Consider the following 27179-nt stretch of genomic DNA (forward strand, 5'->3'; position numbering starts at 1 on the left):
GACCAGATGCACACACACACACACACACACACACACACACACTCACACACACACGGATACACCTGTGTGTTCCATTAGGATTCATGTGATACTGCATCCTCTTCACTTGCAGTGCACATTCACCTTGGCAGACTTCTCTTCAGTCGGTCATTAAAACGTATCATAGATCAAGACCCTACATGCACCTGGGTGGTCCGACAGCATGTGCACACACACACACACACACATATATAAAAACCCACTGCTTGCATACACACACACACACACACTAACATCAGAGTAGCACTATAATGGTAGCCACCAGGCAGCGTTTTATCTTCCTGGCACAGCAGATGACCCGCAGTGCACTTCACTCTCTGCTGCTTGGTTTTATGACCAAACAAAGGCCCAATTACCAGCAGCGCCGGTGACCGGCCTGCTGTGGGCCTCAGGATCAATGGCCAGCTAATTCTGGCCTCCCTTTTCACAGACGTGATGAGAAACGTCAGCAGCAATAGCTCACGGTTTTGGCCTCATGTTTCTATCCCAAATCCATGAACTTTTGCAAGCACGCGAAACGCTAACGAGTTGCTAAATGGCGTTTAAGCTTAAGGGTCCATCTTTGGGTGGCTAAAATCAGTAAAACGGCAGTGAGGGAAAAGTGAAAGTGACACAGCACAAGCCTGCTTCATTAGGCTGGGCTAAGTTGATGCGCTTGATGAACTTTCCAAAAATTCCACTGTGTCTCTTTCTTTTTCAGCACGGCGTGTTTGCATTATAAATGTGGAGATTAGGCGCGTGGCGCGCCAAGAAAATTGCCTTGAGATTGATTTGGTGTTTGCTCGCGATATTGTATTACTGGGAACGCCACTGGCTGTTGACTTAGCTCCAATGGCACGAGTGTTTCGATGACCCAGTGTTCCAAAATATGAACTATTCTGTAGTCTGTAGTCAAATAGCTGACTGAATGGTTCCTGCTGACTTGACATGCTGATGAGACTTGAAGCACACTCAGGGAGTGTAAGCACTTTCCAAAGGTGACAGTCAACTCCACTTTGATTTGCAAATTCGCAACAGATAGAACTATAGATGTCTGGATAAATATAAAAAAAAACTGGTAGACTTTTTTTTAATTATTGAACTGCATTTGTGAATTGTGTATTTGTTATGTTCTATCACTTCTGCTATCTACAGGTTTGCAAGGTAAATCTTTAGTTAATTTTCCAAAAAAACTAATCAGGCCGTTAATTACCAATCATTGGAAGGGGAAGTTTCATCCACAAGTGGTCCATTTTGTCTCAAAAGCAATGTTCAGTCCTGAAAAGATAGACAAGCAGTGACCCTCGCATGTAACAGGATACTCAACAAAGTAAAAAAAACATTAATAACCAATTGAAATTAACCAAGAAGTTAATAGTTCCCTCATCCTGTGACTTGACCCGACATTTAAAATGCTAGACATGCTGATCACAAACGGCAGAAGGTCAGTGAGGGTTAGGTAGGCTGACACATATTGATTACCAATCTGGGATTGTGTTCAGTGACCATCACCTCAAATTCAGGTGCAAAATCATATAGTCAGAATGAGGCACGAAGCTAATTGCCGTGAACCGCCAAATTGAGACTCAATTTTCTCTCAACTCTCTCAAGGGTGCTAGTAGCCTAATGGGTAACACAACTCGTCTATGAACCAGAAGACCCAGGTTCAAACCCCACCTACTACCATTGTGTCTCTGAGCAAGACACTTAACACTGAGTGTCTCCAGGGGAACTGTCTTTGTCGCTCTGGATAAGGGTGTCTGATAAATGACGTATATGTAAACGTCGACTTTAATTGGTTGATCGTTTTCTCATGCTGCTGATGTGTGATTTGCAAATTTGCAAATCTGTCCACCAAACTGAGATTTGGCGTAATGCATTCGTTTTGGTGCAATGGTTGCAATTAGAAGCAGACTGAAACTTGCTTGACTGTTGTTACTCCTCTAGTCACTCATGGCATTGAAAAAAGGCTCACACTTAAATATAAGGCTCATACTGAAATATGGTTTGTAAATGGGGTCTTCGGTGACCATGCAACATTTGCTGATTGATTGCAAAAGTTGCATCTGTTGATCGTCTACCTCTAATGCATAAAAAGAAACTAAGGGAAAAACGATGAAAACTCATAAATCTTTGTGCTGTTGCTAGAATTATATTCTGAATCACACTTTGACCATGGCGAGACCCTCTAAATAACATGGTGGACACTGTCCCGTCTGGTATTGGCTAAAATTGGTGTCATTAGTGATAATGAAGCTGCTTCAGTTCTACCCGGACAGTCGGGAGCGAGCGCACGGCTGATCGCACGGCCGCTTCTGTGACACGCTTTCAAAGATCTGTCTCAAGGAAATGTTAAAGAGTAATATCCTTTTCACCCATTCCCATAGCAACCATACGAGATGAGTTCAAGGTATGCACGTGAAAATGGAGGTTTCAGTGCTGATGGTCGTGTATAGAAGGTCCAGAGAAGTGGGCCTTTATTCCGAAGCTTTTAATAGACTCGAAACTCAGCCTTTTCCTTTCATGCTACACCAGTCATATGCCATTTGTCCAGCCGGAGCAACATTTTGCACGGTGAATGATATTGATTTCCTCGACTCCAGTCTTTTCTCTATCTGCTCAATATCTCTATATTCAATAAGCTGGACTTCAGATGAAAGGAAAGCTGTGAATAATTTGCTATATGCTTCAATTATGAACGTGACCTTGGGAATATTTTTTTTAATAATGTGTTAATCTAGCCATCAAAAAATCCATAAGTACATGCAATACACAGCAAGGATTATATCAAAAGGATATGCATGCATTTAAAATAGTGCCGCAATCAATAATGTCCTCCAGGAGGCTCCAAAGGTGCCGGACCAGCACAGTCATCGAACTAATTGCGCAATTAATGTCTGATTGTGACCTGAATTCACTGCTGATTGTGTCAGGGGCGTCTGAGGTGTAGAAAAAAATCCTGAAAGATCTCAGACTGAAAGATTTCAAAGTCAAAAGGTAAAACGTAAAAAGTTCTGAGATTATTTTCTATGTATTCCTTCACAATCATAGCAGTTTAACTGTCAAAGTTATCACAATGGATCCTTTTAGCTTTATAATGAACACACGAGCCAATAAGGGTACGAAGAGCTGCAGAAATCCTTCAGGCCAGTGCTGAAATATGAGGCCTAATGGAGAATAAAGTGCGGTAGTGTATCGAATGAGCTCATGCATTACTGATCAATTTCATCACGCTGAGCTTTTATTCTGTGGCGGCGAATTGTTCAAGTACACATAGGAGTAATAAAAGTGCCTATCGCAGTCATGCATCTTATCGCCTCACATATCACACAGCTTCCTGATAAATGAGCATTTTTTTTCTCATTGGCACTCTGTGTTTCTGGGGTTATTCGTATGCAGTCATAATAGTCTTAATTCCGGCCTTGCCTTATGATTAGTATCGGGATGATATGATATGTACCTGAAAAAAATTCTTGCCGATTCACCTTTTAGGAGACAGAAAGGTGTTAGCAGACCTGGACCACGGAGAACTGGAAGGAGGTGTCCAGGTCTGGAGAATCACTAAAATTTGCCTGAAAAGTTATTATTATTGTGGCCAATGTGTCGTTATAGCAACATGTCACGGGATTCCCACCCCTGGCATTGAACATACGAACATAAGGATCTTTTAGCATCCTTATTGCGGTTCAGTTACAGTCATAATTTCAGGTTCAACATTCTCTAGCTGCAGTGGCTCCCGGTCAACATTTTAATTGCAACAGATGATAATTCCAACAGCTCCCGTGCAGCTCCAGATGATTCCAGAATCCCCTTGGCAGGGAAAAGAAAAACCTAAAAACCTTGACATCAACACAAAAAAAAAAAAAAACGTTCTCACTGTAGGCTGGGTTTGAATCATGGCACAGGCCAGGTTATCATATTTTTTATTTGGCTACGTACTCCTTGGCAGACCTGCTTAACAGATTGTTGGATTGGGCGCAGGAGTGCCCATCTTTCAATCCGACTGGGGCCGCGTTAGTCTGGAGCCGCCTGATTCCCGTTACTGTCATGGTGAGAAATACTCACGCCGAGCGGAGAGATGCCCCTGCATAGAAGGACGAAGAATCAGGAATCACGGTAATATAGATGTACCAGCGCCTCAGAATGATCTGGCTGGGTTAAAGGGGCAGAAGGGTTTCCCATCCTCCTGAAAGAGCTGAAGCTAAGGAGTCTTTTTTCCTGCCTACTCGACCTCTCCAGCTTATCCAGGACACTGCAGCATGACCTTCCCAAATTATCCCACACCTCTCCACTACATTCCCTCCACTGGATTCCTGTAGCTGATGCTGGCCTACAAAGCCAAGGTAGGGTCATCAGCAGCCTCCTACCTCAGATATCTCATCACTCATGCTCTGCAGCCTGATCTCTCCGATCCTCCAGCACCATCTCCACCATCACCCTCAAGCATTCATCTAGACTTTTCACTGTCCTGGAGACCAGGTGGTGGAATGAACTTCCACTAGATGTTCCAACAGCTGAGTCACTAAAGATCTTCAAACACGAACTAAAAACCATCGTGTTTAGGAAATACTTCATTTAAAAAGGCCTCTTACGTATATAAAAAAAAAAGTTGAAACATCAAGTGATTTTGAAACACTGCAGCACAGCACATGGTGACACAATGAAATGTGTCCTCTGCTTTTAACCATCACCCTCGGTGAGCAGCCATGACTGTCACCTTGGCGGGTCGGGGAGTCGAACCGGCAACCTTCTGATTACGGGGGCCGCTTCCATGACCTGGTATTTACAGATTGGTGAACCTATGATTCACATTTTAAAGCACTTATTTAAATTATTCTGTATAAGAGCTCTGGCTATATTTTCGTAGAGGGAGAGACCAACATGGACATTATTGACACTTTCCCTTTCTAATCTTTTTACACCTCAACTGCTTACATTTACTGCATTTATCAGACGCCCTTATCCAGAGCGACTTACAGTCAGTAGTAACAGGGACTGGAGCAATTTAAGGTTAAGTGTGTTACCCACTAGGCTACTACCACCTACACCACCTACCACCTTCAGTCACTGTTGGGAATTCGCAAAGAAACAGCTTCTCTACTGACATTTTGCACAGCACTGTATCTTACTGACGTGAAGTGATTGCTATTGTGAAACACTGCAGCACAGCACATGGTGACACAACAAAATGTGTCCTCTGCTTTTAACCTCCACCTTAAAGTGAGCAGTGTGCAGTGAGTGGGCACCTTGGCAGTTCGGGGATTCAGACTTCAGATTATTGGGCCACTTCCTTACCTGCTGGGCCAACCATCTCACTTTTATCCGCCTCTCTCGAGGAGAATTAGCTGAGGGCCAATACTGTGACCAGTTGGTGGCCCACAACGACGTCGCATGACACCCAGGTTTTTGTGTCTCTAATAAAGTGGCCAGTGGTCTGCCACGCTCGCCATGAATGAATGAATGAATCTAGTTTTTCTAGATTCATTCTGGTTAATCTAGGTCTAGTTGAACTATAACCAGTGACATGACGTCTCTTATTCAGTTCGAGACGCATATGACGGCCATACGATGTCCCATAAATCATGAAATAAAACAAGGACAAAAAAAGCAGAATTTCAGTAAAAAAAAAAATAAATCTGTAAAAAATATTGTATTCGGTTGGTAATAGCGGGAAGGGGGGTGGAGGCGCGTTTATCCGCCGCTCCCCTGCCCTCCTCTTCCTCCTCCTCCTCCTCCTCCTCCTCGCATTCCTGCCTTTGTATTTAAACATCCGGGTCTTCCTGCCGCCTGCGCGCTGCGCTCAGGAGCCATTTTGGACTCAGTTCAGCTCCTGGCTGGTCGACACCGGACCGGGTTCCTTCCTCCCGCTGTCCCGGCGGAGCTCGACGCGCGTCCCCCCCTCTCCCCGCGTGGTCCGTGCGTGTTTCCCCCCCCCACCCGCGCCCCAGCGTCGTGGATTTGTGCGCGGCGTGGAAGTTGCTCGCAGCCCCGGCGCGGTTCGGGGGAGGGGGGTCTGCGCGCACGCGAGCGGCGCAAAACAACTCGAATTCGGCGGCCGGAGACCTTCCTTCCTTCCTCCCTTCCTTCCTTCCTCCCTTCCTCCTGCTTCTACGTCTGCGGATTTCCCCCCTTTTTTACTGGTAAATGTTCCCCGAGGAAAGCGGGCTGAACGGGACACGATCCGGCGGCGCGTTGCTCTCGCACTGAAGGAATATGTTCGGCTCCTGGGCGACTTTTGCGCTTCTTCTGGGAACTTTCTGCGCAGGTAGGACCCCGACTTTATTCCCCTTATCTGTCGGCTTGTCGTTCCTCCCCCTAAAGGGTGACCTTTCGCGACGAGTCCGCTGGTTGGGCTTCCCGGGTTCTGTGGCGTGTCCGTGGGCTCCTCCAGGCTTTAAATCACACGTGGAGTAAATTAGATCAGTTTAGATATATACAGATATTACGTACGTACGTGTGGATTTTTTTTTTTTTTTTGTCGAATGTGTCACAATTATCACCGCGTGGCGGGCAAAACCACGACACAACGTGACACGTAACAATAATAAAGGTGGAAACACGAACCAGCGAATCATTAATTATGGAGTCAGATGGCACCCGGGGCATCGTTATTGCACGAATGCAAGTGCTCCAGCTCTTATTTGTGAACGGAGCGGCATTATAATATGATTCATATTCATATTGTGAGGGTTTGTTTTCTGATCAGGACCACGCTGATGCCCCGCGTATGGATCGCATCTGCATGTATAATAAAAATAATAACCATAATAAAATGTCAGAGTCCTCCATGTTGACCAGGGAACGGCAGCTGGAAGACGAATGAAATTACATTTCTATGTTATATGCATGCATTGTTAATGTCCTGGATGTTTTATTATATAATATATGATTTATTTCTTTATTGTTTGCTGGCCATGTGTATTTCTCACCTCGCTGAAATATGAAAGAAGCCACGTTTTGTCTCGTGTGTCTCCCTTATTATTATTCGTGGACACGCTCGGTTATTATAAGGGCTTTTTGTTTGCATTGTTGATGAATAAACGGCAGCGGGGTCTCTGCGTGACACAATGGCGGTGACACGGGGCTGAAGTGACGTCGCGTTTGTTTGTTTGTTTACATCCTGCTTTGTTGTTGGTGCGTGTGCGTGATTCGGACCCGTGCGTGGGGGGCTTTTTTGTGCGGTTCACTTCCCTCCTTGTTTTGACGAGTTTGGGGGGAGGAGTGTGTGTGTGTGTGTGTGCGCGCGCGCGCATCTGTGCGCCCCCAGTTCTATCCCGATAGTGTCATGAATTCCAGCAATTTTATCTTTTTTATATTTGCGTTTGATCATCTTAATCGTGGCTTAAACTCTCTTTGGTGATATTTATGAGGCATGTTTGGTGTAAGCAGCTTTTTTTTTTTTTTTTTTTTTTGCAGGATATAAATTTTTATTTTGGAAGTAGAGACCCTGGTTATTGTGGTTTATATTGACGCTTCTATTCTCATTGCTGCTGTTATTATTGGAAACTTCGTTAGATCAGGATACAGATGAATTTTTCTTTCCTGTTAATCCGGATTAATAAATGCATCATGTAAGCATGTCATGGAACCATAATGTTACGTGGTTATGAATACGACGTGCAAGAGTGTGTTTTTTTTTTTTTTTTTTTTTTGGCACAGCACCTCGGTACTGCTGTCAGTTTCAATGCGCAGCTGTTGCACGAACACACACACACACACTTACGAATCTCAGTTGACATGCTCTAAATAACGCTGTCATTTATGCCATATAGTTGTTACGGTGACATTGGTTTGTTATCTTGCGGGAGACGACCGGCCTGGCCTGGCCGCTTCCTCCCCGCATTGTCCCGCTATGACGGGGAAAAACCTTGTGCTAATACCCCGCCCTCCCATCGCCACCCCCCAGCAGCGCTCAGTCACTTTTGTGCCACAGGACACCGTAGAATTCCTCATTCTTCTTCCGCTGAATGGGCTGTCAGGAGCAGCGGCTGCTCTCGCAGCGGAGCGGAATTGCCCCCGCCGAGCTGCCCCCCTCCCTCGCCGCCGCTCGGATCTCCGATGCCAGAATTGTAAATTCTTCAGCGGCGCTGCGAGGAGGGGGCGGGCCCGCGAAACGCCGCTGTTTTGGCTGCGGACGGGCCGCATTGTGTAACGGCCTTTACTGGGTGCATTCCGACCGCTGTGGTAGTAAAAGGCAGCGAGGGCGGCGTGGCTTTTGGAAAGGTGGAGAATAACACACACTCTCTCACTCTCTCTCTCTCTCTCACACTCTCTAGCTTTTTCCGAGGACACAAAGGGCCTTGCCGGCCGGGCCTCATTGTGGATGCAGCACTCTTTCGCTTGTCAGTTGTTTTTCCCGTGGACTCTGCTGGAGAGCGGAGTGGAGCCCAGGCTCGGTTTTGTTCCCAGGTTCCCCGTGACGATGGCGTCAGACAAGTGTGTGTGTGTGTGAGTGATAGGGCATTTATTGTCCTTTTATTGTATGTGTGTGACCATGTTTTCGTCAGACTGCATTTATTAAGATCAGTCGCAGACATATTTATTAAGAATCTCTCTGTCTGTGTGTGTGTGTGTGTGTGTGTGTGCGCGCACAGTTGCTGGATTTTTATTTGGCCACATGGTGTAGTGGGGGATGGGCGGTGCCATGAGACAGATTCGCTCCCTCTCTGCCGTAACGGGCGCCGGTGGTGCAACTCTTAATCGGGTAGCAACGTTCACGAGATGCCGCCCATTCTCCCATAATGCAAGAGTGTGCAATGTCTTTTGTTTTTTTTTTTTTTTTTTTTTTTCGCATTTTTTAATTCGTTGGACATGAGTGGTGGGGCATTGTGGGGGATGGGTTGCCTCCAGCAAGAAGAGGCATTTAAAGAGACAGGACACATTTTACCACCAAGATTCAGACCTCACACCTGAAATATATATATATATATTTTCCCCCCTTTACTTTTTTCCTGTCTGATCCATTTGCAACCACATACATCATGTAGAATTACATAAATTGCATTTCTTTTCTAGCCTTTTCATTTTAATATAATTGTGAAGTTGCTTTTCCATTTAGTGAGGTTATGCAACAAAAAGGGTTTACTGGCTGATGGGTTGATTTGCACCGCAGCGACTGCCCAACACGTCATAATTTCTAATAGAAAGTGATGTGCGCGTTTTCGTCACGCTTGCTGACTGGGGATGCAGGTCACAAAATATGTCTTAAATATGAACTATTTTTGTAATATTTATACTGCTCCATACTTCCATGAGTTACTTGCAGCTTTGGGGGTTAGTGGACCCGGGGTTTCAGATTAACCAGACATTCTAAGAAATGAATCGGCAGAAGCAGTAGAGCCTGACATCTGCTACCAACGCTGTTTACATTTCTATATTTTTATGATTTAAGATTATGCTGGTTTTCTGATCTGTACGTAAAGAAGCCTGTAATTACGTAAAAATTACGTAAAGTAATTTTTCGGTGTCAGATACTGTGTGTTTTAGAGAACACTCTGTGTTCCAGATAAAAAGCCAGCTCCTGCTCTGATCATAATAAACTAAGAGCTCTGGCTCTTTTGTGTTTGCGGCGCATATAATGACTGACGGGCTTAATTACGTTACCTCTGCATGTAGGAGCTTTTCAATCTGATGACGGACCTCGTGCTGATAACGTTAGAATTTAAAACGAGAGGTCTGAAGAAACCTCATACACACACACGTGCAAGTTTGTGGGTCATTCTTGATTTGTGTTGCGTTAGTGAGGAGAGTTCATCTAGTTTGAGTTTGGAGGGTTAAAATTGCACAGAAAGACAGAAAATAATCGGATATGAAGCAGTTTGTGCAAATAATTAACTTGATGGGAAAATAAGGGAATTTTTATGCAGAATTAAAGGGGAAGTGTGTTTGTTTGTAATGTATTTGCCGGAGAAGTAAAACAAAATAATACTGAGTTATGAGCATGTCGGTCACCTTGTGCTCGCAATCGAAACATCTTAAATGACAAAGAAGGCCTTCTCCGGTTCTGGTCCAGCCTGCAGACAGTGTACACGCCCCTATCAGTACATGTGAGCTCCTAAATCAACATCGTTGGAGTGGACCCTGGTCCTATTCAAATAATCCTCAAACTGCAGTCTGCGCCGGTTTTGACTCTGCCGAGCCGCACGTTATTCGGGTCTGCTCCAAATCGCCGGGTGTTGCGGCCCGGTCGTCATGTGGGCTTTGCTCCAAATGGCCCTCACGTTGGGCCGTCATGGTTTTGTGGAGCTTGGCGTTGCAGATATTGGCCGGTGTCAGATCTGCTGTAACCAGGAACCTGGCATTGAGACAGGTCCTTACGTAGCCTGACACCATTCATCTATATATAAAATATATATGTGTGTGTGTGTGTGTGTGTGTGTGTGTGTGTGAAATTTTAACGAGTGGTAAGTCTTAAAATGAGCCCGACGTGAGATTTGTGTGCATTCAGCAGTGTTGTGTTCCGACTCTGTCAACAGTCGGGGTTTCATGCAGCAAAGTCCACGTTTCTGTTCCACTTCACCATATCCTGGGTTCACTGGCAGGCTGAAGGACGGTTAGACTTGAATTAAAGCCACTAAAACGCCATCGTGTGAGCGGTGAAATCAGACCATGAGAGTTGTGTAAAGGCACAACCCCCCTTAAAGATCTTGTGAAATCTGATTTGTGACCCTTTAAATGGGTGTGGCTGAGGCAGCGCTGGGGAGACCTGGTAGATGGACCACCAAGGTTGCCAATGGCCCCCCATGCCATGTCCTGTTACACCACAGTGGCGCAAAAAAAAAAATGGAGCCTAATCGTGCAACGTGAATCAGCTCGCAGATCCGCTCTATCACTTTTTGCGGTGTGTGATGAAGCAGCGGGCGCAAAGAAACGAGCAAAATTCCTCCTGTCATGATGCGCATAATTAACTCCAGAAATGTGCAAATCCTTACTTTGTCGTTTTTTTTTCCCCTTGGTGTGTGTCTTAATTGGTTCCAGAACGGTAATGCTCACCTTGGAAATAATAAGACAATTTGGTGGTGGAAGATGAAAATGGCCCCACGTTTAGTCTACACTGTTTTGTTGTTGATCAGCCGCTGGGGTTGATTCAGTGCAAATTGTCCAACGTCACTCTGGCCTTTTTGTTTTTTTGGTCCCATATGAAGTTTTAGTTGGTTTAGACACGCAGTGTCATGATTGTTATTATTCAGTCTACTCCGGTCCTGGGATTTTTTTTTTTTTCCCTCCATACTCTGGAAAAATCCTTATGTTGATACTAGAAAGTTCCATGAATACCAAACAGTCATGTATTTTATATTTTTGAGGTCTTCATTGCACTTCATTTGAAATTTTTGCTCTTTCAGTAAAATTGAATGCCCCCCAGCTTATTGATAAAACAAGATTAAAGTTTTAATGTGGTTTCACCATGTGAGAAACACGCATTGGAGGATTTAAGCGTCCTGCCTTAGCTCACCGCTCTCGTCCTGCTGTGTGTTTACCTCCGCTGATAAGTCTATCAGCCGAAAAAGCTCCACGGGTGGAATGCGCTACGTGAACAGCGATATTCCGCTGGCCTTTATCTGCCGTAGGTTGCGGCGCGCATCATGCGCAGCACTCGGCCCTTCCGGGTTTAGCCGACCCCGCGTCAGGCTGAAGTGGTGACGAGAGACGAATGTTTACAGCCGACTCCGGTCGCTGGGAAATAAAGAGTGTATAATTCTGCTCTCACACACACACACACACACACACACACACTGACCATTTTAGTGTATGTGAGTCTAGGAGCCTGTAGCCCAGCTGTTGTCATGCAAAATTTGAGTTTGGCGTCTTCTGGCCCTTCATCAGAGGTCATTTACTGGCCCCAGGACAACTGCTGGTTTGGTATTTTTGGGGTTCTTTTTTTTTTTTTTTTTTTAACTGGTATAATTTTAAATCAGTTTTCAATATCAGTTTAAACATTTTTTTTTCTACTAGTATGAAGGGATTGACATTTTCTTGTTTTACTTTACAACTTTTTGAGTCTGAAAGCATCTTCAAACCGGTTTAATTTCTTCAACCTCCCCTCCCTAACCAGCTGCGACACCAGCGTGCCACGTCACCGTCACTGCGGTGTTGAGATGGTCCCACACAGTCAATGGTGACTGATGGTAGGCTTTGCATGGGTCTGTAATCAGGTTTTCGAAAGGAACTCATTTTTTTGTAATAAAGTATATTTGTGCTCATATGAGGATTGCACACAATTATTTTGAGAGATCAAATATTTTTTTGGTGTCGCCACCATGCTTGTCCATTTGTGTGAGGGGGGTGGCAGTGGCCCTTGTCTGGTGGGGGGGGGCCTGAGCACCCGCTGCGGCCCCCCTCTGCCTTTGTGTCACTTTGTCTGCGCTGAGAGATGTCAGGCGGCGGAGCTGTGTTTGCGGAGCCGCGGCCCCACGTCGTGCGCTGCGATGGGGGCAGGGTGAAGGTGGGAGGGGCCTGTGAGGGTGGGAGGGGCCCGCAAAAGTTCGCTCCTTTTTCAGCTGCTGAGGATATTGACACCACGTCCCAGTGATCCACATGTTTTTTCGGGGCAGGGGAGAGAACAAAGCTTCCAGTGTTTACTGCTGGAACCCTGAACTGCCTTAAGGCCCAAATGGTGTTTTTAGAGTAAAACACCAACATGTTTTAAACTGCAATGTATAAATACTCACGCTATATTCCTGAGGAGTATAATCTTTTTTTTAATGCAAATATTAGATTTGGTTAATATAGGGGAGGGTGTCAATAAATGTTGAAAAAGGTTGTAAGTTAATAATGAATTAAGGCAAACGTGTGTTCCATTGCCAATATGATAAATGACAATGGTGCTCACCGTGCTCACCAAATGAGCATGTTTATAACATTTTAAACTGTTTATTTGTACAATTGACTTTTCGGATGACCACGTGCAAAACTGAAAATTTATTGTCTCCAGTGTTTGTTTTTCTCGTTGCTAAGCAACAACGTTCTTACAACAGTCCGTATTCTTAGAATGCTTGTCAGCCAGTTGAAATTTGAGTTCGGAAGCAAGTGATATAATCGTAACAAACGCTGACCAGAAGTTAATAGACTCAATTTGTTGAGCAGTTTTGTATTTTGGCAGCTGTCATGAAACGGTGTGTCTGTCTGCCTCGTGATTTCTGTTTGACGACCAGTAGCGTGCAGCGCTTGGGATCACCTCCATCACCGGCTCGTGTCCCAGTTCCCTCCGGAGAACGGACAGACTGCGAACGGGTTGCGGGTCGCCTTCGCCGCGACCAGGCCTCATTATTCACGTCCTCCCGCTCGCGTTTTGAGATGGAGATGCAGCAGATGCCCGTCTCGTTTCCTCTTTCTCCAGATGGAGGTATGCAGTGTTTAATCGCCACTCCCAGGCCCCTCTGGTGACCCCTCCGTCTCTTGTCTCGATCCGCAGCTGCCGCAGCCCATCACCGCGTCCTCTTCTGGCCGCGGTTTCCCAACTCTGATCTTCTGTGCCTGGACCTAAATGGAAAACCAAAATATTGGCATCTTTGCGGATTTCACATGTTTAATTAGTCGTGGATGCAGAACGAAACGTGTTACTTTGTTTTCACTTTAAAAATATTGAACTTTAATGTTTTTCTATGGTGTGAGAACCACTATATTCATAATGTAATCTTCTTTGCATTTGCCAGTATACTCTGGAGTTTTGAACTAATCTATAAATCAAAATTTCCCCTTCCCCCATTGCACTCATCCTCTTCCTGCTGAGAATTTCTCGATCATGTCAGTAGATTCGGAGATGCCGCAAGATCTATCTGCCTTTGTTAGTCGGCCCTGAGCCATACTTACCACAATAATGAGAATTGTCATGAATGGCAGCAGACAGGGGTGGGTTCCATGCTTCTGCTGGACAAATGGTGGCAGTAAAGCCCTGCTGATTTGAGGCTGTTCTTTTGTTGTGGAAAACCCAAGATCTGACCAGCTGCTGTTGAAGAAGCCCAAACAATGGCCACTTATATATGCAGTTTCATTAGACAATGTCAAAATAGCTACTATAGGTTTACTTTAGTCTTAAGTGGGGTCAAGAGGGCCGTCGTCTCACCACCTGCCGTCAGCGGGCAGAAAATGTTGACTTCTGGTCGACAAAACGTAAATGCAGAACAAATGGGGTGTCGTTCTCAATGTAGAAATGAAATTGGTTTCTTGAGGAAAAGGGTGGGAGTCTATATTACAATATGATAACAATACAATATGATATGCCTATTAAGCCATTTGTTGTTTATACTGCCATACCTGATAGACTACAAGATTAAGCAAAATATTGTGATTTAAGCAATTTCATTAAGCAATATATTGTCTGTAATCTGACCGCAAATGATACCGGCTTTGCACACTAGCAAATTCAGTCCCTCCAGGATTTCACGACAAACTTTATGATTTGTTGTGTTCTAAAATGCTTGAATTTTCAGCCTGCGGTACAAAATTGTGTAACCAGAAGTGCAAGAGTGATGTTGGTGTCAGACAATTGCAGTGCAGTGGCCATCTAGTATAAATAATTCCTAAGAAATGAATAGGATTTTTTTTTTTTTTTTTTTTTGTGACTATCTTGACATTGAACTTGCCAGTAAAGGCAAATTGCAAGTTGAAGAGCATGTGATCCCTTTCCACACCGACACAGCAGCATCAGTACTCCCTTACCACCACTCGGTAAGCCCAATGAATATCGGCCTCGCAGCCATTATAAGGGACACGCAGCCATGGTTTACCCCCACTTTCGTGCAGAACACTGTTGTGGATGATCTTTCGCGGATATTGAGCATATATGGCCAGCATTGTCTGCATGTTCAGTAACACTGAAGTAAAACTGATTAGGTGGCTGCGGCTGATCAATTGCAAAAAAGTGAATCATTTGTGCTGATTGGCTGAATTTGTTTTAGTTGTTGCCATCTCCAACATTGTGAAAATTGAAAACCACTTAACTTGACCTCCTAATTATTATCATTTTCATTCATAGTTATTTTTGATAACGAATACATGAATTTTAAGCTTCCGCTCTGTTTGCCAGAATCATCTTCTGTACATGTCAAAACATAAGCGCACTTTTACTGATGTTTGGGAATCTATTTGATCTGCCTACAAAAATAGATGCATGCTGCTCGAACGTGTTCGGGCCCGTGTGGTACCAAAATGTTCCCGTTTGACTGCTGCCTGGGACGCAGCCAGTGTCACATACATTATTCTGTAAAGCGAACGCTGCTACAGCCGTGACCCACTTTTAAACTTTTCCACCGGTGATGCAAAAGTGCCTCCTGTGTTGAAATGAGGTCTCCTCAACATCCACACTGTGTTCGGGACTTCTTTTTACCCCTCACTGTCTCTGGGTGACCTCAGAAACCCTCTCGTCTCCTGAGCGCTCGCTGACAGAGTGAAAATATCACTCTTTATTCCGACCTTTGCATAGTAAATATGTTTGAATGGTTTTATTTAGTTATTTAACTGGTAATTATGATGGAAATTAAAAGCTAAAATAGCTACATTTGGCTTAATTCATTTAATTGCAATATTACATATATTAAGTTACACACATTAAATTGGATATTTATGTAATTTATTTTAGATATATTTTACTCTTGTTTAGTAGTTAAACACCCCCCACTCCAGCCATGGGTGCAGGGTGTAAATGATTATTATTTTAACTAGCAAAACTCATTGCATAGAAGTGTCCATTCTTTGTGTATTATTATTATTATTATTATTATTATTATTATAATAGTTATTATTACCGATTCCTTCACCCCGCGCTGGGGCTCTGCTGTGGCTGGTGTCGTGCCAGCAGCTATAAATAGAGTGGTATTAGAGATAGCATCTGAATGAGGGGGAGAGGCGGAGAAGGAAAAGCCCTTTTTGGCATCCAGCTGGCCGCTTGCCAGGCCCTGGGTGAGTGCAGCAGCGCGTCTGAGTGCTGATGGAGGCGGGAGAGGAAAGAAGAGCGCAGGAAAAAGAAATCGTGCTGCCTTTTATTGTTGGTGCTCTTCTTCAACCGTCACACCGTTGGTTAAAATAACAGGGTCTCTGGGGGAGGGGAGGACTCGGGTTCATCGGAACAGGCTTGTGGCACGGTCGGCGTGGTGTCGGACCCTTTCTTTCAGAAGGGATGAGAAAAGAAAGCAGGTGTTTGCTGGGACAGCTCTTCACTCATCTTAAAAAGATTGGTTCACATTCATCTTTGTTTTCTCACAAGTATCTCCAGCATTCATACATGTCCTCCAAAACGACAGAGAGCAACGTTTGTTTTTAACAGCATTGGAGCTGCTGTTGGCTTTGTAGGTCACTTGCATTGTGGGAAAACCCTGCCTGATGGGAATCAGTGTGCTCAGTGTGCGTGATGTGGAGAACATACTCTCCTCCTTATTTGGCCCTCTGGGACTGGAGATCAGTGATCTGAAGCATGCATGATTATCTTGATTTTAAAATGTATTTTTTGGATGTCTGCCTTGCTTGTGATGCGGGTTGTGGCATCTGGTATGTTAGTGTGGGATACATTTATAATGCAAAATGCTTGTGTCCATCATCATTATGCCCCTTTTGTTGATGTCAGACTTTGGGGTCAGTCGCATTCCTATACAAATGCAAATAGCTTTGTGTGATCATATGGCCCTTTGAAACTCATACCCTGTGATGTTGACCCCCAGTGAACCTGGATCGTTTGGGGGGGGGTGGAATGTTGGAACATCTTCATGCTCTTGCATGTGGAAGTACATGCATGTCTAAATGTAGGACTTGTATTACATGCTCACACAAACATATCCCACACCAGTATAAATTAGGTCTAAATCTTTTTTTTTTTTTTTAATTGTGTACAATGTACACAAAAACAACTGTTTGTTTTGTATAGCCCAAAATCACAAGCAGTATCTCACTGGGCTTTACAGCCACTGCAGAAGACTCTCCGCCAGCTTAGATCTTCTCTGGACACAAAGAACAACTCGTGAAGTGATTGTCACTTGTGATACACAGCAGCACAGCACACGGTGCACACAGTGGAAATTTGTCCTCTGCATTTAACCCAACACCCTTGGTGAGCAGTGGGCAGCCATGACATGGGATGGGTCGGCGTGGCACCTCGGTGTGTGGGGACGGTGCTTTGCTCAGTGGCACCTCAGTCGCACCTTGACGGATGTAGACATAAAAATGTAAGAAACAAAGTAGTTCAGAGAGGAATGCCTCTGTGAAAGTGAAGTGATTGTCATTGTTATACACAGCACAGCACATGGTGACACAGTGAAATGTGTCCTCTGCTTTTCACAATCACCCTTGGTGTGCAGTGGGCAGCCATGACAGGCGCCGTGGGAGCAGAGTGTGGGGACGGTGCTTTGCTCAGTGGCACCTTGGTGGATCAGGATTCGAACCGGATACCTTCTGATTACGGGGCCGCTTTCTTAACTGCTAGGCCACCACTGCCCCTTTGTATTTTTACTGAACAATTTGTCCATGCCTCTCCTGTCTCCTGGAAATTACTTTTTTTTTTTTTTTTTTACATTTTTTTTTAATTAATTTCAATGTACAGCTCTTTGCTCCGTTCCTTTTGTTTTAAAGAGCTTTATAAATAAATATATTATGGTATTGACACATACTCTGAGCAATTTAGTATTAAGTGAGTATGTTTTTGGCGGATATATAAGAAAATTGATTCAAACAATTCTGTGCTGTAAATGTGCACATTCTAAATGTATCTCTTTGTTTGCACTCATCACAAACTTGAACATAATATATAAAATAAGTATGCATCCAATCAGAATTGCAGAAGAAAACTATTATTTACAGCTAAAGTGCATTATGTAATTATCTGTACAATAACAGTATAATATAATAATGGGTTATTATATACAGTGCGATGATTTGCTTTAATATGCAGGTTATTTAATGACTTGTGCAATATAATATATAACTAATAAAAAATATCACCAAACATTTACAAATGCCAGTTTTGAGTAAGGTTTTTGTGTGTGTGTGTGTGTGTGTGTGTGTGTGTGAATGTGGGAGAAGCTTTGTCTAAATAGCTGCCTGACACCATCCTGGAAAATGTCTTCCGGCCCAGACGCTTATTATATAATCAAGTGGTGCTAAAAAGTAGACTAACTGCGCGCGCACACACAGCTGAAAGCTTGAAGGTTTTTTTTTTTTCTCTCTCGCCTGACCTTTTATGTAAAGCAGAATGTATATAAAGTCGGGGGTTGGCATCACCATTGTGTGCATTGGAGCGGAGGGAAGGGCAGGGAAAGCATGGCCCCCTCCCCGCATCTCTCTCTCTGTCCCCTGTGGTCGGCCGAGATGCACCTCCCTTTGTGCGCTGTTAATGGACTGCGCTCCGCGGTGACAATGGCATCCCCCACTACAACAACAACAATGCAGCTGAGCGCACTGCGCTCCTCTCAGGCCCCTGGCATCAATTGCACGTTTCTGTGTGACGTTCGTCACGGCCCCTTCTAGAGGCGACCGATTCCGCTAATTAACTCGGTGTTTATGGGTGACGATCTTTTGGAACTGCTATGTTACATTGAGAGATGATTACTATAGAGCACTGTAAACAAATGTAAATTACATTTTTGAAATTGAATAAAATATTTGTTTCAGCAGATTCGTTGCATTGATTATAATTAGTGATCTCCAATCAAGTGCACAAACATAATCAGTAGGCAGTTCAGCACCCGGGGGGGGTGTGTGCCGCTCAGCGGGTTTCTGCGTTCGTCTGTCAGTAATTCATCAGGTAAGGTGGAATTACGGGGTCGTCTTCGGTCGACTGTATGCCTTGTGATCTTGATTTCGGCCATCGGCCGTCTGAATATTAATAGTGTTGTGTGTTTTTACACTGGAAAATAAATTCAGAGCCAGTGTGGATTGGCGAGTTGGACTTTACTTACAATCCCGCAAAGCCGTTTCCCTAATCGCGAATGTGAACGAGCCGAAACTGGAGCTGCCTGATATTTGACGTCTTTCGCACCCATTCGGTGAGGACTGCAAAGCATGGAACGCAATTTGGCCTGGTGGCCGACGTCCCCACCCCACTTGCAACGTAAACTTGCCTTAATCACACTGGGTTCTCCAGTATGAGGCCAAGATCCATTATTAGTCCCACAAGTAGGAAATGTACATTGTCACGGCAGAAATATGAGTTCTAGTAAAAATTCGCTGTAAAATGCAGTGGAAAAACACTCGTGAGTTGTGCAAGGTTGAAAGCTTGACACATTTCCTGCACAAATCACATTTTTGTTGAGCTTTGTTGATGTTTTAATCACCATCTTAATCTGGACCAAATTGAAGCCTGTGTTTGTGTGCTCGATTCTTTTAACATTACGGGGAATGCTTTGGGCAGTGTTGCTCCTCATACACGTATTAATGATCTAATGATGGCCTTTTCATTAGTGGAGAAAATATGAGGCGTGTGCCATGAGTCTGACCTAGTGCTCTCTTCGTTTCGGTTCATGCTTTAATTATATAGATCCAAACACAACGCGCTTTCATGGCTGTGTTCTCATATTGATTTATATTAACCCCTTTATACCCTGTTACTTTAAACAGGTCGCCTGGACTAACTTGGTGGTTTTAGCTGTAAAAGTGTCACAAAACATGCTGTAAGTACAGTACAGGCCAAAAGTTTGGACACCTCCTCATTCAATTTTCATGACTTTTTACGTTGGTAGATTCTCACTGAAGACATCAAAACTATGAATGAACACATGTGGAGTTATGTACTTAACAAAAACCCTTTGCTCTGGTTACTGCTTTGCACACTCTTGGCCTTCTCTCGATGAGCTTCAAGAGGTCGTCACCTGAAATGGTTTTCCAACAGTCTTGAAGGAGTTCCCAGAGGTGTTTAGCACTTGTTGGCCCCTTTGCCATCACTCTGTGGTCCAGCTCACCCCAAACCATCTCGATTGGGTTCAGGTCCGGTGACTGTGGAGGCCAGGTCTCATAACTCCACGTGTTCATTCATAGTTTTGATACCTCAGTGAGAATCTACCAATGTAAATGGTCATGAAAAACTCATTGAAAGAGAAGGTGTCAACTTTTGGCCTGTACCGTATGTGCCTTTTGTCATATGGTGGTAGAACCTTCATATTTCCAGAGACTACCGTAATGACACAAATATCACTGCAATATCGCTGCTTTCTGAAACCGTTGGAATTTTTCCGATTGTGCAGACTGTTCAAGAGTTAATGTAATAAAAAAAATAATAAACCTGATGGTGGGTTTGAAAAGGTTAAGCATACCAAAAGTTTTGTTTTGTCCATATGCTGCAATATCTCAGGCCTCGCCCACCACTGAACCAAACATTTAGATGGTTGTTTTAATAAATGAAATTTCTTGGTAGATTTAGTCAAGCTGACATTTTGTTTCCAGGGTGTGCTCGTATTTTATTGGTCAATTTTTTCACACAGGTAAGGTGATTGGATCAGGCTAGTCACCTTTTGGTCTTCTGGAAGCTCAACACGGGATTCTGGAATCACCTCGTTTTCCGCCTTGGTTTGTGTGTTGTGTTATTTTTTCCCCCCCGTTTGTTCTTGTTACTATTTAAGTATCATGATACTTAAATAAGACATCGCTTACTGCCATATGGATGCTATGTTTTTGGGGCTCAGACCACCATCGAATCACCGATGGTTTATAAATTCCCCGTTCTTCAGCTCCATCTGAAATAAAGCGGAGCTCCTGCGGTCGCCTGTCTGGATCGTTTTACTTGCAGCAGCGGAGCTGCCGCCATCGATATCAATACTTCGCCCGTGGCCTTTTCTTCATGGTAAAAGCTCTGACTTCATCTTCGTTTCACTCTGTGTGTTACAAAATGGCCCAGTTAGATGAAATGTGGTCTCCTGTAATCTGTCCCTGCCGACTTTGGGTGGGATGAACAGGTTGCAGAGCCAGAATTATGATATTTCATGCAAAACCACTATCCGCTTTTAAAGCCGTGTGTGAGGGGAAGTTCTCCCCTCCCCCGTGAGGGTCACTAGTACCGTAAGTGCGTTCCCTCCCGGGCCTGCCATCAAGCTGTTCTTTTAAACTAATGGATTTCTCAATCAACAGTTATTGTAATTTGCATTTGATTCTGCTTAAGAATCTCTCTCTCTCTCTCTCTCTCCTTTTTAATTTTAACTCTCCTTAATATTAATACGCTTATACGCTTTTATATATTTCTTATTTAAAGTGTGGGTGATTTGCATGTGTGTGTTTAGTTTCCAGAAGAGAGCAGACAGTGCAGAATGGAGGTCTGCGTCCATGCAGAAAAGGAAACGTTGTCCATAACGTAGGCAGGATTCGAATCCGTCGTAGGTGCAGCGGGTGGGTCTGGTTTTTTTTTATTATTTCTTCCTGCGGTTCGAACCCTCCGTTGATGTTCAGTGTGGAGCCGCTCTGCTGCGTTGCTGCGCTGTGATGAAAATCATGGTGTTTTGCCAGCCACGGCCGCAGATAATATTAGATATTTGTCTGCACGGTGAACTGAACCGTGGTCTTGCTTTACTGCTTCGGCTCCTGGATGAACTGGGATCAGTGGAGACAGACGATTTACTGCGCTGGGCAGGAAACCCCACTTCTTGTTTTTAAAAGTATTTCAACTCCCACACCGGAAACTACGGTGCTTTTTCCACCAAGCCCGGCCAGCGTAGTAAACCAACGCCGCTCCGAGTCTCCAGGCGAACCCGCCGCCGAGAAACAACAATGAGGGGGAGTCGGCCGGGCCGAGCCAACAAGCCGCGATGAATCACCCGGCGCTGGTGAACCGCCGAGGCCACCAGTGGAGAGTGTGTTTAACACGTATCTCTTTAGATGTGTGTGTGTGTGGGTTTTTTTTTTTTTTTTTTTTTTTTTAAACATTTACTGGTTTGCACACTAGGTTTGTAGCATAATCATCCTGTTAGATTCTTGTTTGTTTCTATTCATTTATTTACTTTTGCCGAATATTATCCTCATCTGCGTTATTGTATTTGGGTTGAAAGGTTGTGAGTTTACTGGCTGTTGGTTCAGCGCGGGGGGTCTTGCACCAAGAATTCCCGAAATATTAAGATTCCTAAGATCTCAGGAGCAACAAATTCCACGGGATGATGTTCCTGTGTTGTAGAAACGTCTATGATTTTTTTTTTTTTTTCCTCTGCCATAGTTGAGCACCTTGGAAGCCTGGTGCACCGTGGAGCTGCTGTTCCAGCAGTCGCCCTCCTGTGCAGAGCTTTCGTTTCGTTTCCTTTTTTTTTTTTTTTTTTTTTTTTGGTGGTGTCTCTTCTGGTTGTAATTACAGCCCGGCACTCGAGGTTTCAGGCTGGTGTTGGGGTTTGAGAACACACACACACACCACAGTAGAGCACTCAGCAGATGAGTTACACACTTTCTCTATTTAAACTAGTCTTCTGTAGGAAGGGGGTTGGTTTAGAAAAGGTAAATAATTGTGTTTAGTCAAATGGCCTCATTATGGCAATAATGGATTAGGAAGCCACAAACAAGACCATCATCATCATCAGAGCAGCCTGAAGACTTTGTGAAGAACTACTTGGGCGTTCAACACGTGATGTTTGAAATCACCTACCTCCACCTCAACATTGCTTTTATGTACTTAAAGCAGTTATTATGTACCATTTGCTTCAGAAAGGAAAATATATATTTTAAATTGTGCCTCAAAATAATTAAATTGGAGTCAATTGTGGATATTTTTTTTAATTAGTTGATTTGATGTGAACCATTGATGGGCAACCACTACTTGTGAAGGTCATGTAAATGTGTGGTCGTCGTCTCCAAATTAAAACAATCATTTGATTTGAAACTTTTGAGTGTGACCAGGAACCCCTAAAATGACCCTGAAATATTTTCAATGTGTTACGGTTTTATTTGAAGCCATTAAGAGCGTAATTGTGCTTCCTGAGCTCTTTGCAGCATCTCTGTTTATTCTGGGCCTAATTTGCTACAAGAGCCAAACATGCAAAAAAAAAAAAAATTGTTCTTCTTCTTCCCCCTCTCCTCCTCCCCCTCCTCATTGGACGAGCTGCCAGTCTGCCGATCTGCCAAACGCTGCCTTTGTTCAGTTGTGCTGACAGATTGATGGTCCAACAGCAGAATTTGAAGTCTATAAGGCATATGGACTTGAACATATGCATTTTCCATTAGCCATTGCTGGACTTATTGTTTTTATTATTATTTCTATCTTTTCTTTTTTATTCTATTTATTTCTAGTCACCTGCCCAGCTTCTGCCCTTGTATTGTAAACAGTGTAAAAGGCGGCCTGAGGAGGTGCATATAGAACTGGAGCAGGTAAAGCAGGTGTGTGTGTTTTTTCCTCTTCTTCCTGGGAAACAGATATTCTGTTCTTCTTCTGCTGTTATGCTGCTATCGGCTTCACACTTTATACACTTTAATGGTGCAGGACTGCTTCGCGGCATCGCCCACACACACATAAACACACACAAGACTAGCACATCACACATTTCAGGGATTGACACTGAGTATTTAGTGTGAATTTGGGAGGCGGAGCCAAATTGTAAAGACTTGGTAACCCAGAATATTGAGTGAATTTGCATGTATGAGATCAAAGATTACACTTAAAAATAACATTTTTAAGGCTTTTTAAGGCTTTTTTTTTTTTTTTACTAATGGAGCAGTCATTTCAACAGGTTTAATTTATCAGCAGAGATTTTTTTTCGACCTTCAGCTCACTTTGACTAACGCTGATATGATCGCTAGTGGTATAATGTGCGTTGGTATTGCTTAAGCCAGTCCAATGTCACCATTTTGCTGTCAATTTTCACACGTGCCGAGGTGCTATATGGCAAAGCAAGTAACATCTGGCGTTCTAGCCGCTGCCTTCACAACTTCTGGCTTTTGAAAAGCGCATCTGTGATTGTGGTGAATAAAGCGGCACGCTGCTGCAGCCCCGGCCGGGTTTCTTATTTACTGCTGGGTGTCAACAGCCACTGCGTGATGCAAGAGTTTTAAATTGATAAGATAATGGATTTGGTTGTATATTCACCATATTATAAATATTTTGTATTTTGGCAGTGTCTCATCGGAAGCTATCCATCCCGTGCATGGTTCGGGTAGTTTTTGTCCAATTAGATGTTGTTGTTGTTTTATTATGTGAGTTTGTGTAAGGAACACATGGACGTTCATGTCCAATGCCAGTTTGTCCTCTCTAAGCATCAGCTGAATGGTGTGATGTAGCTGTGAAGCGTTGGTTGGTCGTGTTTGCATCCTGTGGTCAGACCTTGTATCTGGGTGCAATGTCAAGTCTTTTTTTTTTTTTTTTTTTTTTTTTTTCTTCTTCTGTAGAAGCAAAATATGAAGCGTCTCCAGTTGATGCTCTAGAGGGTAGGGCACCATGTTTTTTTGTTTAAATAAATCTAATTTATTTAAATAAATGGGGCAGTGGTAGCCTAGAGGTTAAGGACGCAGCCCTGTAATCAGAAGGTTGCCGGTTCGAATCCCGATCTGCCAAGGTGCCACTGAGCAGCCACTGAGCAAAGCACCGTCCCCACACACTGCTCCCCGGGAGCCTGTCATGGCTGCCCACTGTTCACTCAGGGTGATGGGTTAAATGCAGAGGGCAAATTTCACTGTGTGCACCGTGTGATGTGCTGCTGTGTATCACATGTGACAATCACTTCACTTTAGAATTTACCATTTAATGCAGTCTAACCTTGTACGTTGCATGGATTTGGCTTCTTTTGTATTTTTCTGTCTTCATATTCATGCCTGTTCTTTTCAACCAGGTTTTGAGCTTTGTAGCACCAGTGACCACAGGTTTATGGGTTGGGTAATGGAGACCAGTATCTTCTTTATTGGTTTTTACAATGCTACACTCTTTCTGTTCATCAACCTGGGCTCGGCCCACATGAAGCCTGCTTTCAGACACGATTTTATACCAAGGCTGCACGCACACCCCCACCTCACAGTCCTAGCACTTCCCCATGGCCATCCGAGATGCATAAACCCGCAAGAACAAGGTCTGGATTTCAGTAAAATTATATGGCCCGAATCACAAAAAAAGGGGCCGGCCGGCTGTTCTGGCTCTCGAAGTATCCGCATTACGAGATGCGTGCTTCCTTTTGTGCCGCTGACATCTGCTATTGCCATTAGCCCTAATATCTCCAGCGGGAGGCTGTAATCGAGGCCGCTGAATGTACGCCGCGGCGAGCTGGGTGTTGGCAACACCCCTTTATTTTCTACCACGCCGGGATGTGTGGTTGCGTTTTTTTAACGTGTGAATTTTTTTTTATATATAAAGACTCTCTAACTGAAAAGGGCTTTGTCTGGGGGGGGGTGCAAGGCTGCGTCTCTGCTCCCACATTTGCTGTCGCCTAGCAACCGTAATGCACAGATTGGCGAGAACATCTGCCGCGCCCGGCTCTGCCAAATTCGGCGCTGTATAGTAAACAGGGTTCCACGCTCTCGCGGCTGGGCCGAAACACTCCTCCCCGCTGTTCTTTTTGGCTGGGAGGAGCCGGCGAGCCGTAATCTCCGGGGTCGAGCCGGGTCAGATCTGCTTTTGCAAGGGCACGCTGCCCTTGCCAAAGCGGCTGTTGTGAAAAGCTCCAAGGAAATGTGGAGAACAACAACAAATAGTTGTTTGGCTGGAAAATATCGAAATCTTTTCTCCCAGTATGCATCAAGGAGATGTTTCCGCTGAGCTGTCTGACTAGATGGTAACAGTGGAGTGTGTTTATAGGCTGAGGGGCATAAGTGGGAGATCTCGTCTTCCCTGCAGATCTGCGGTGCTGGGATGTCAGGATGACCCGGGTTTTTGTATGGAGTAAAGTGAAGGAATTTGGTTCAAACTGGGTGGCGTATTGGCCAAATATTGATGGTATACAAACGGTGCAGGTATCCTGCGGTAGAGTCCGTACGTTGGTTTTTGGCCACGATAAGTCTGTTCAGAAGCTTTTTGGATACAGTTGTCATTTTGCTGCGGTTAGCTCTTCGACTGGTCGACTGTGCTTCATCAAACTTTCTCAGTTCCTTTTGTCTGTGTGCGAGTTGCACTTCCGGGGTTGAGGGGGAGAAGCCACAGCATTGATTGGACATTTAACTTACCAGGAAGCTTACAGCTTCAAGGTTTCCGGTCATGAAAATTTCCCTTTTGTGAGATTAATTTAACATTTAATATGAGTTCCCCTAGCCTGTCTATGGTCCTGCAGTGGCTGAAAGTGTAGGTGTAAAGTGAGCTTTGGTCATCCTGCTTCGGTCTGACGGTCTGATCTGGAATTTTTCCCCTGATGTCGTCATAAGGGGAAAGGTTACCTCCTGTTTCTCATGCTTTATCCACCCAGAGATTTTCCCACCCCTCCCTTAAAGTATCTCCAACGACCGTCATGGCTTTCATATGTGTGAAGCATTGCAGTTGTTCGGTGATTGGATGTAAAAATTAGCACAAATGTGTTAGTGAGTTCAGTAACGTGATATTTTTTTCTGAAAAACGCTGACTACTTCCTGTCTGCACCAAACATTGTGGTTTGTGAATGGTGTTGAATTTACGTGAATTTCTGCTCAACTTCTGTAGGCCACTCTCCTCCTTGTCCCGCCTCTCTAGTCATTAGAATTTAATGCTGTAGACAACGGAGTGGTGCGTCCTGGGGAAATCTCATTGTGGGACCTGGATCGAAGTGGCTGTAATTCTGCACCATGAGAAAAAAGGGACCCTTTAACAGGCTATATTATACGCTAGGCTACTGTTTAACTATAGATGGCCATTAGGCAAAAGCCCCTTCCCATGAGTTAATGTCCAATCACTAGACATTTCTGGACCAGTTTAGAAATGAATTCTCTGAAATCTTGCAGTACATAAGGGCGTATTAGATCGTGCAGGATGGACCAAACAGTTCAATATTTTACTGATATCCAAGCATTAGTGTGTTTTGTCTCCTTGTGTTTGAAACATGGATTTCATAACACCAGTATTCTTTGGTATTTGAGTGGATTTGACCCAATACATCTTTCAAATGCTGGATCAAATTAAGATCTGTGGACTTCTTCTTAGGTAACATCTTGTTCCTTAAATGTTTAGGCAGGTGGTTTGTGTCAAAGTAACATGCACATGACCTGCCTCCACTGGCTTGTTTTCTTCCCATAGTGCATCTTGAGGCCATGTCTTGTCCAGATGGCGTAAAAGAAAACGTGCTTTCTCCGACCAGGGCATTTCTACGTGGTCTGGTTTGGTTGCGCCCTAG

At 44.2% G+C, this 27179-nt stretch overlaps 1 protein-coding gene across 1 annotated transcript in view; it reads left to right on the plus strand.

Moving 5' to 3' along the window:
* The first annotated feature begins 6107 nt into the window (after positions 1-6107).
* Positions 6108-27179, plus strand: part of acvr2ba (activin A receptor type 2Ba) — a 28749-nt gene continuing 7677 nt past the window's right edge. Inside the window, exon 1 of the mRNA XM_028967128.1 lies at positions 6108-6283. Within this exon, the coding sequence (XP_028822961.1) occupies positions 6232-6283 (52 nt within the window). The 5' untranslated portion in view covers positions 6108-6231. The remainder of the gene's footprint in view (positions 6284-27179) is intronic.

Source organism: Denticeps clupeoides, chromosome 2 (genome assembly GCF_900700375.1).
Source record: "Denticeps clupeoides chromosome 2, fDenClu1.1, whole genome shotgun sequence".
In the NCBI taxonomy this organism is placed as follows: domain Eukaryota; kingdom Metazoa; phylum Chordata; class Actinopteri; order Clupeiformes; family Denticipitidae; genus Denticeps; species Denticeps clupeoides.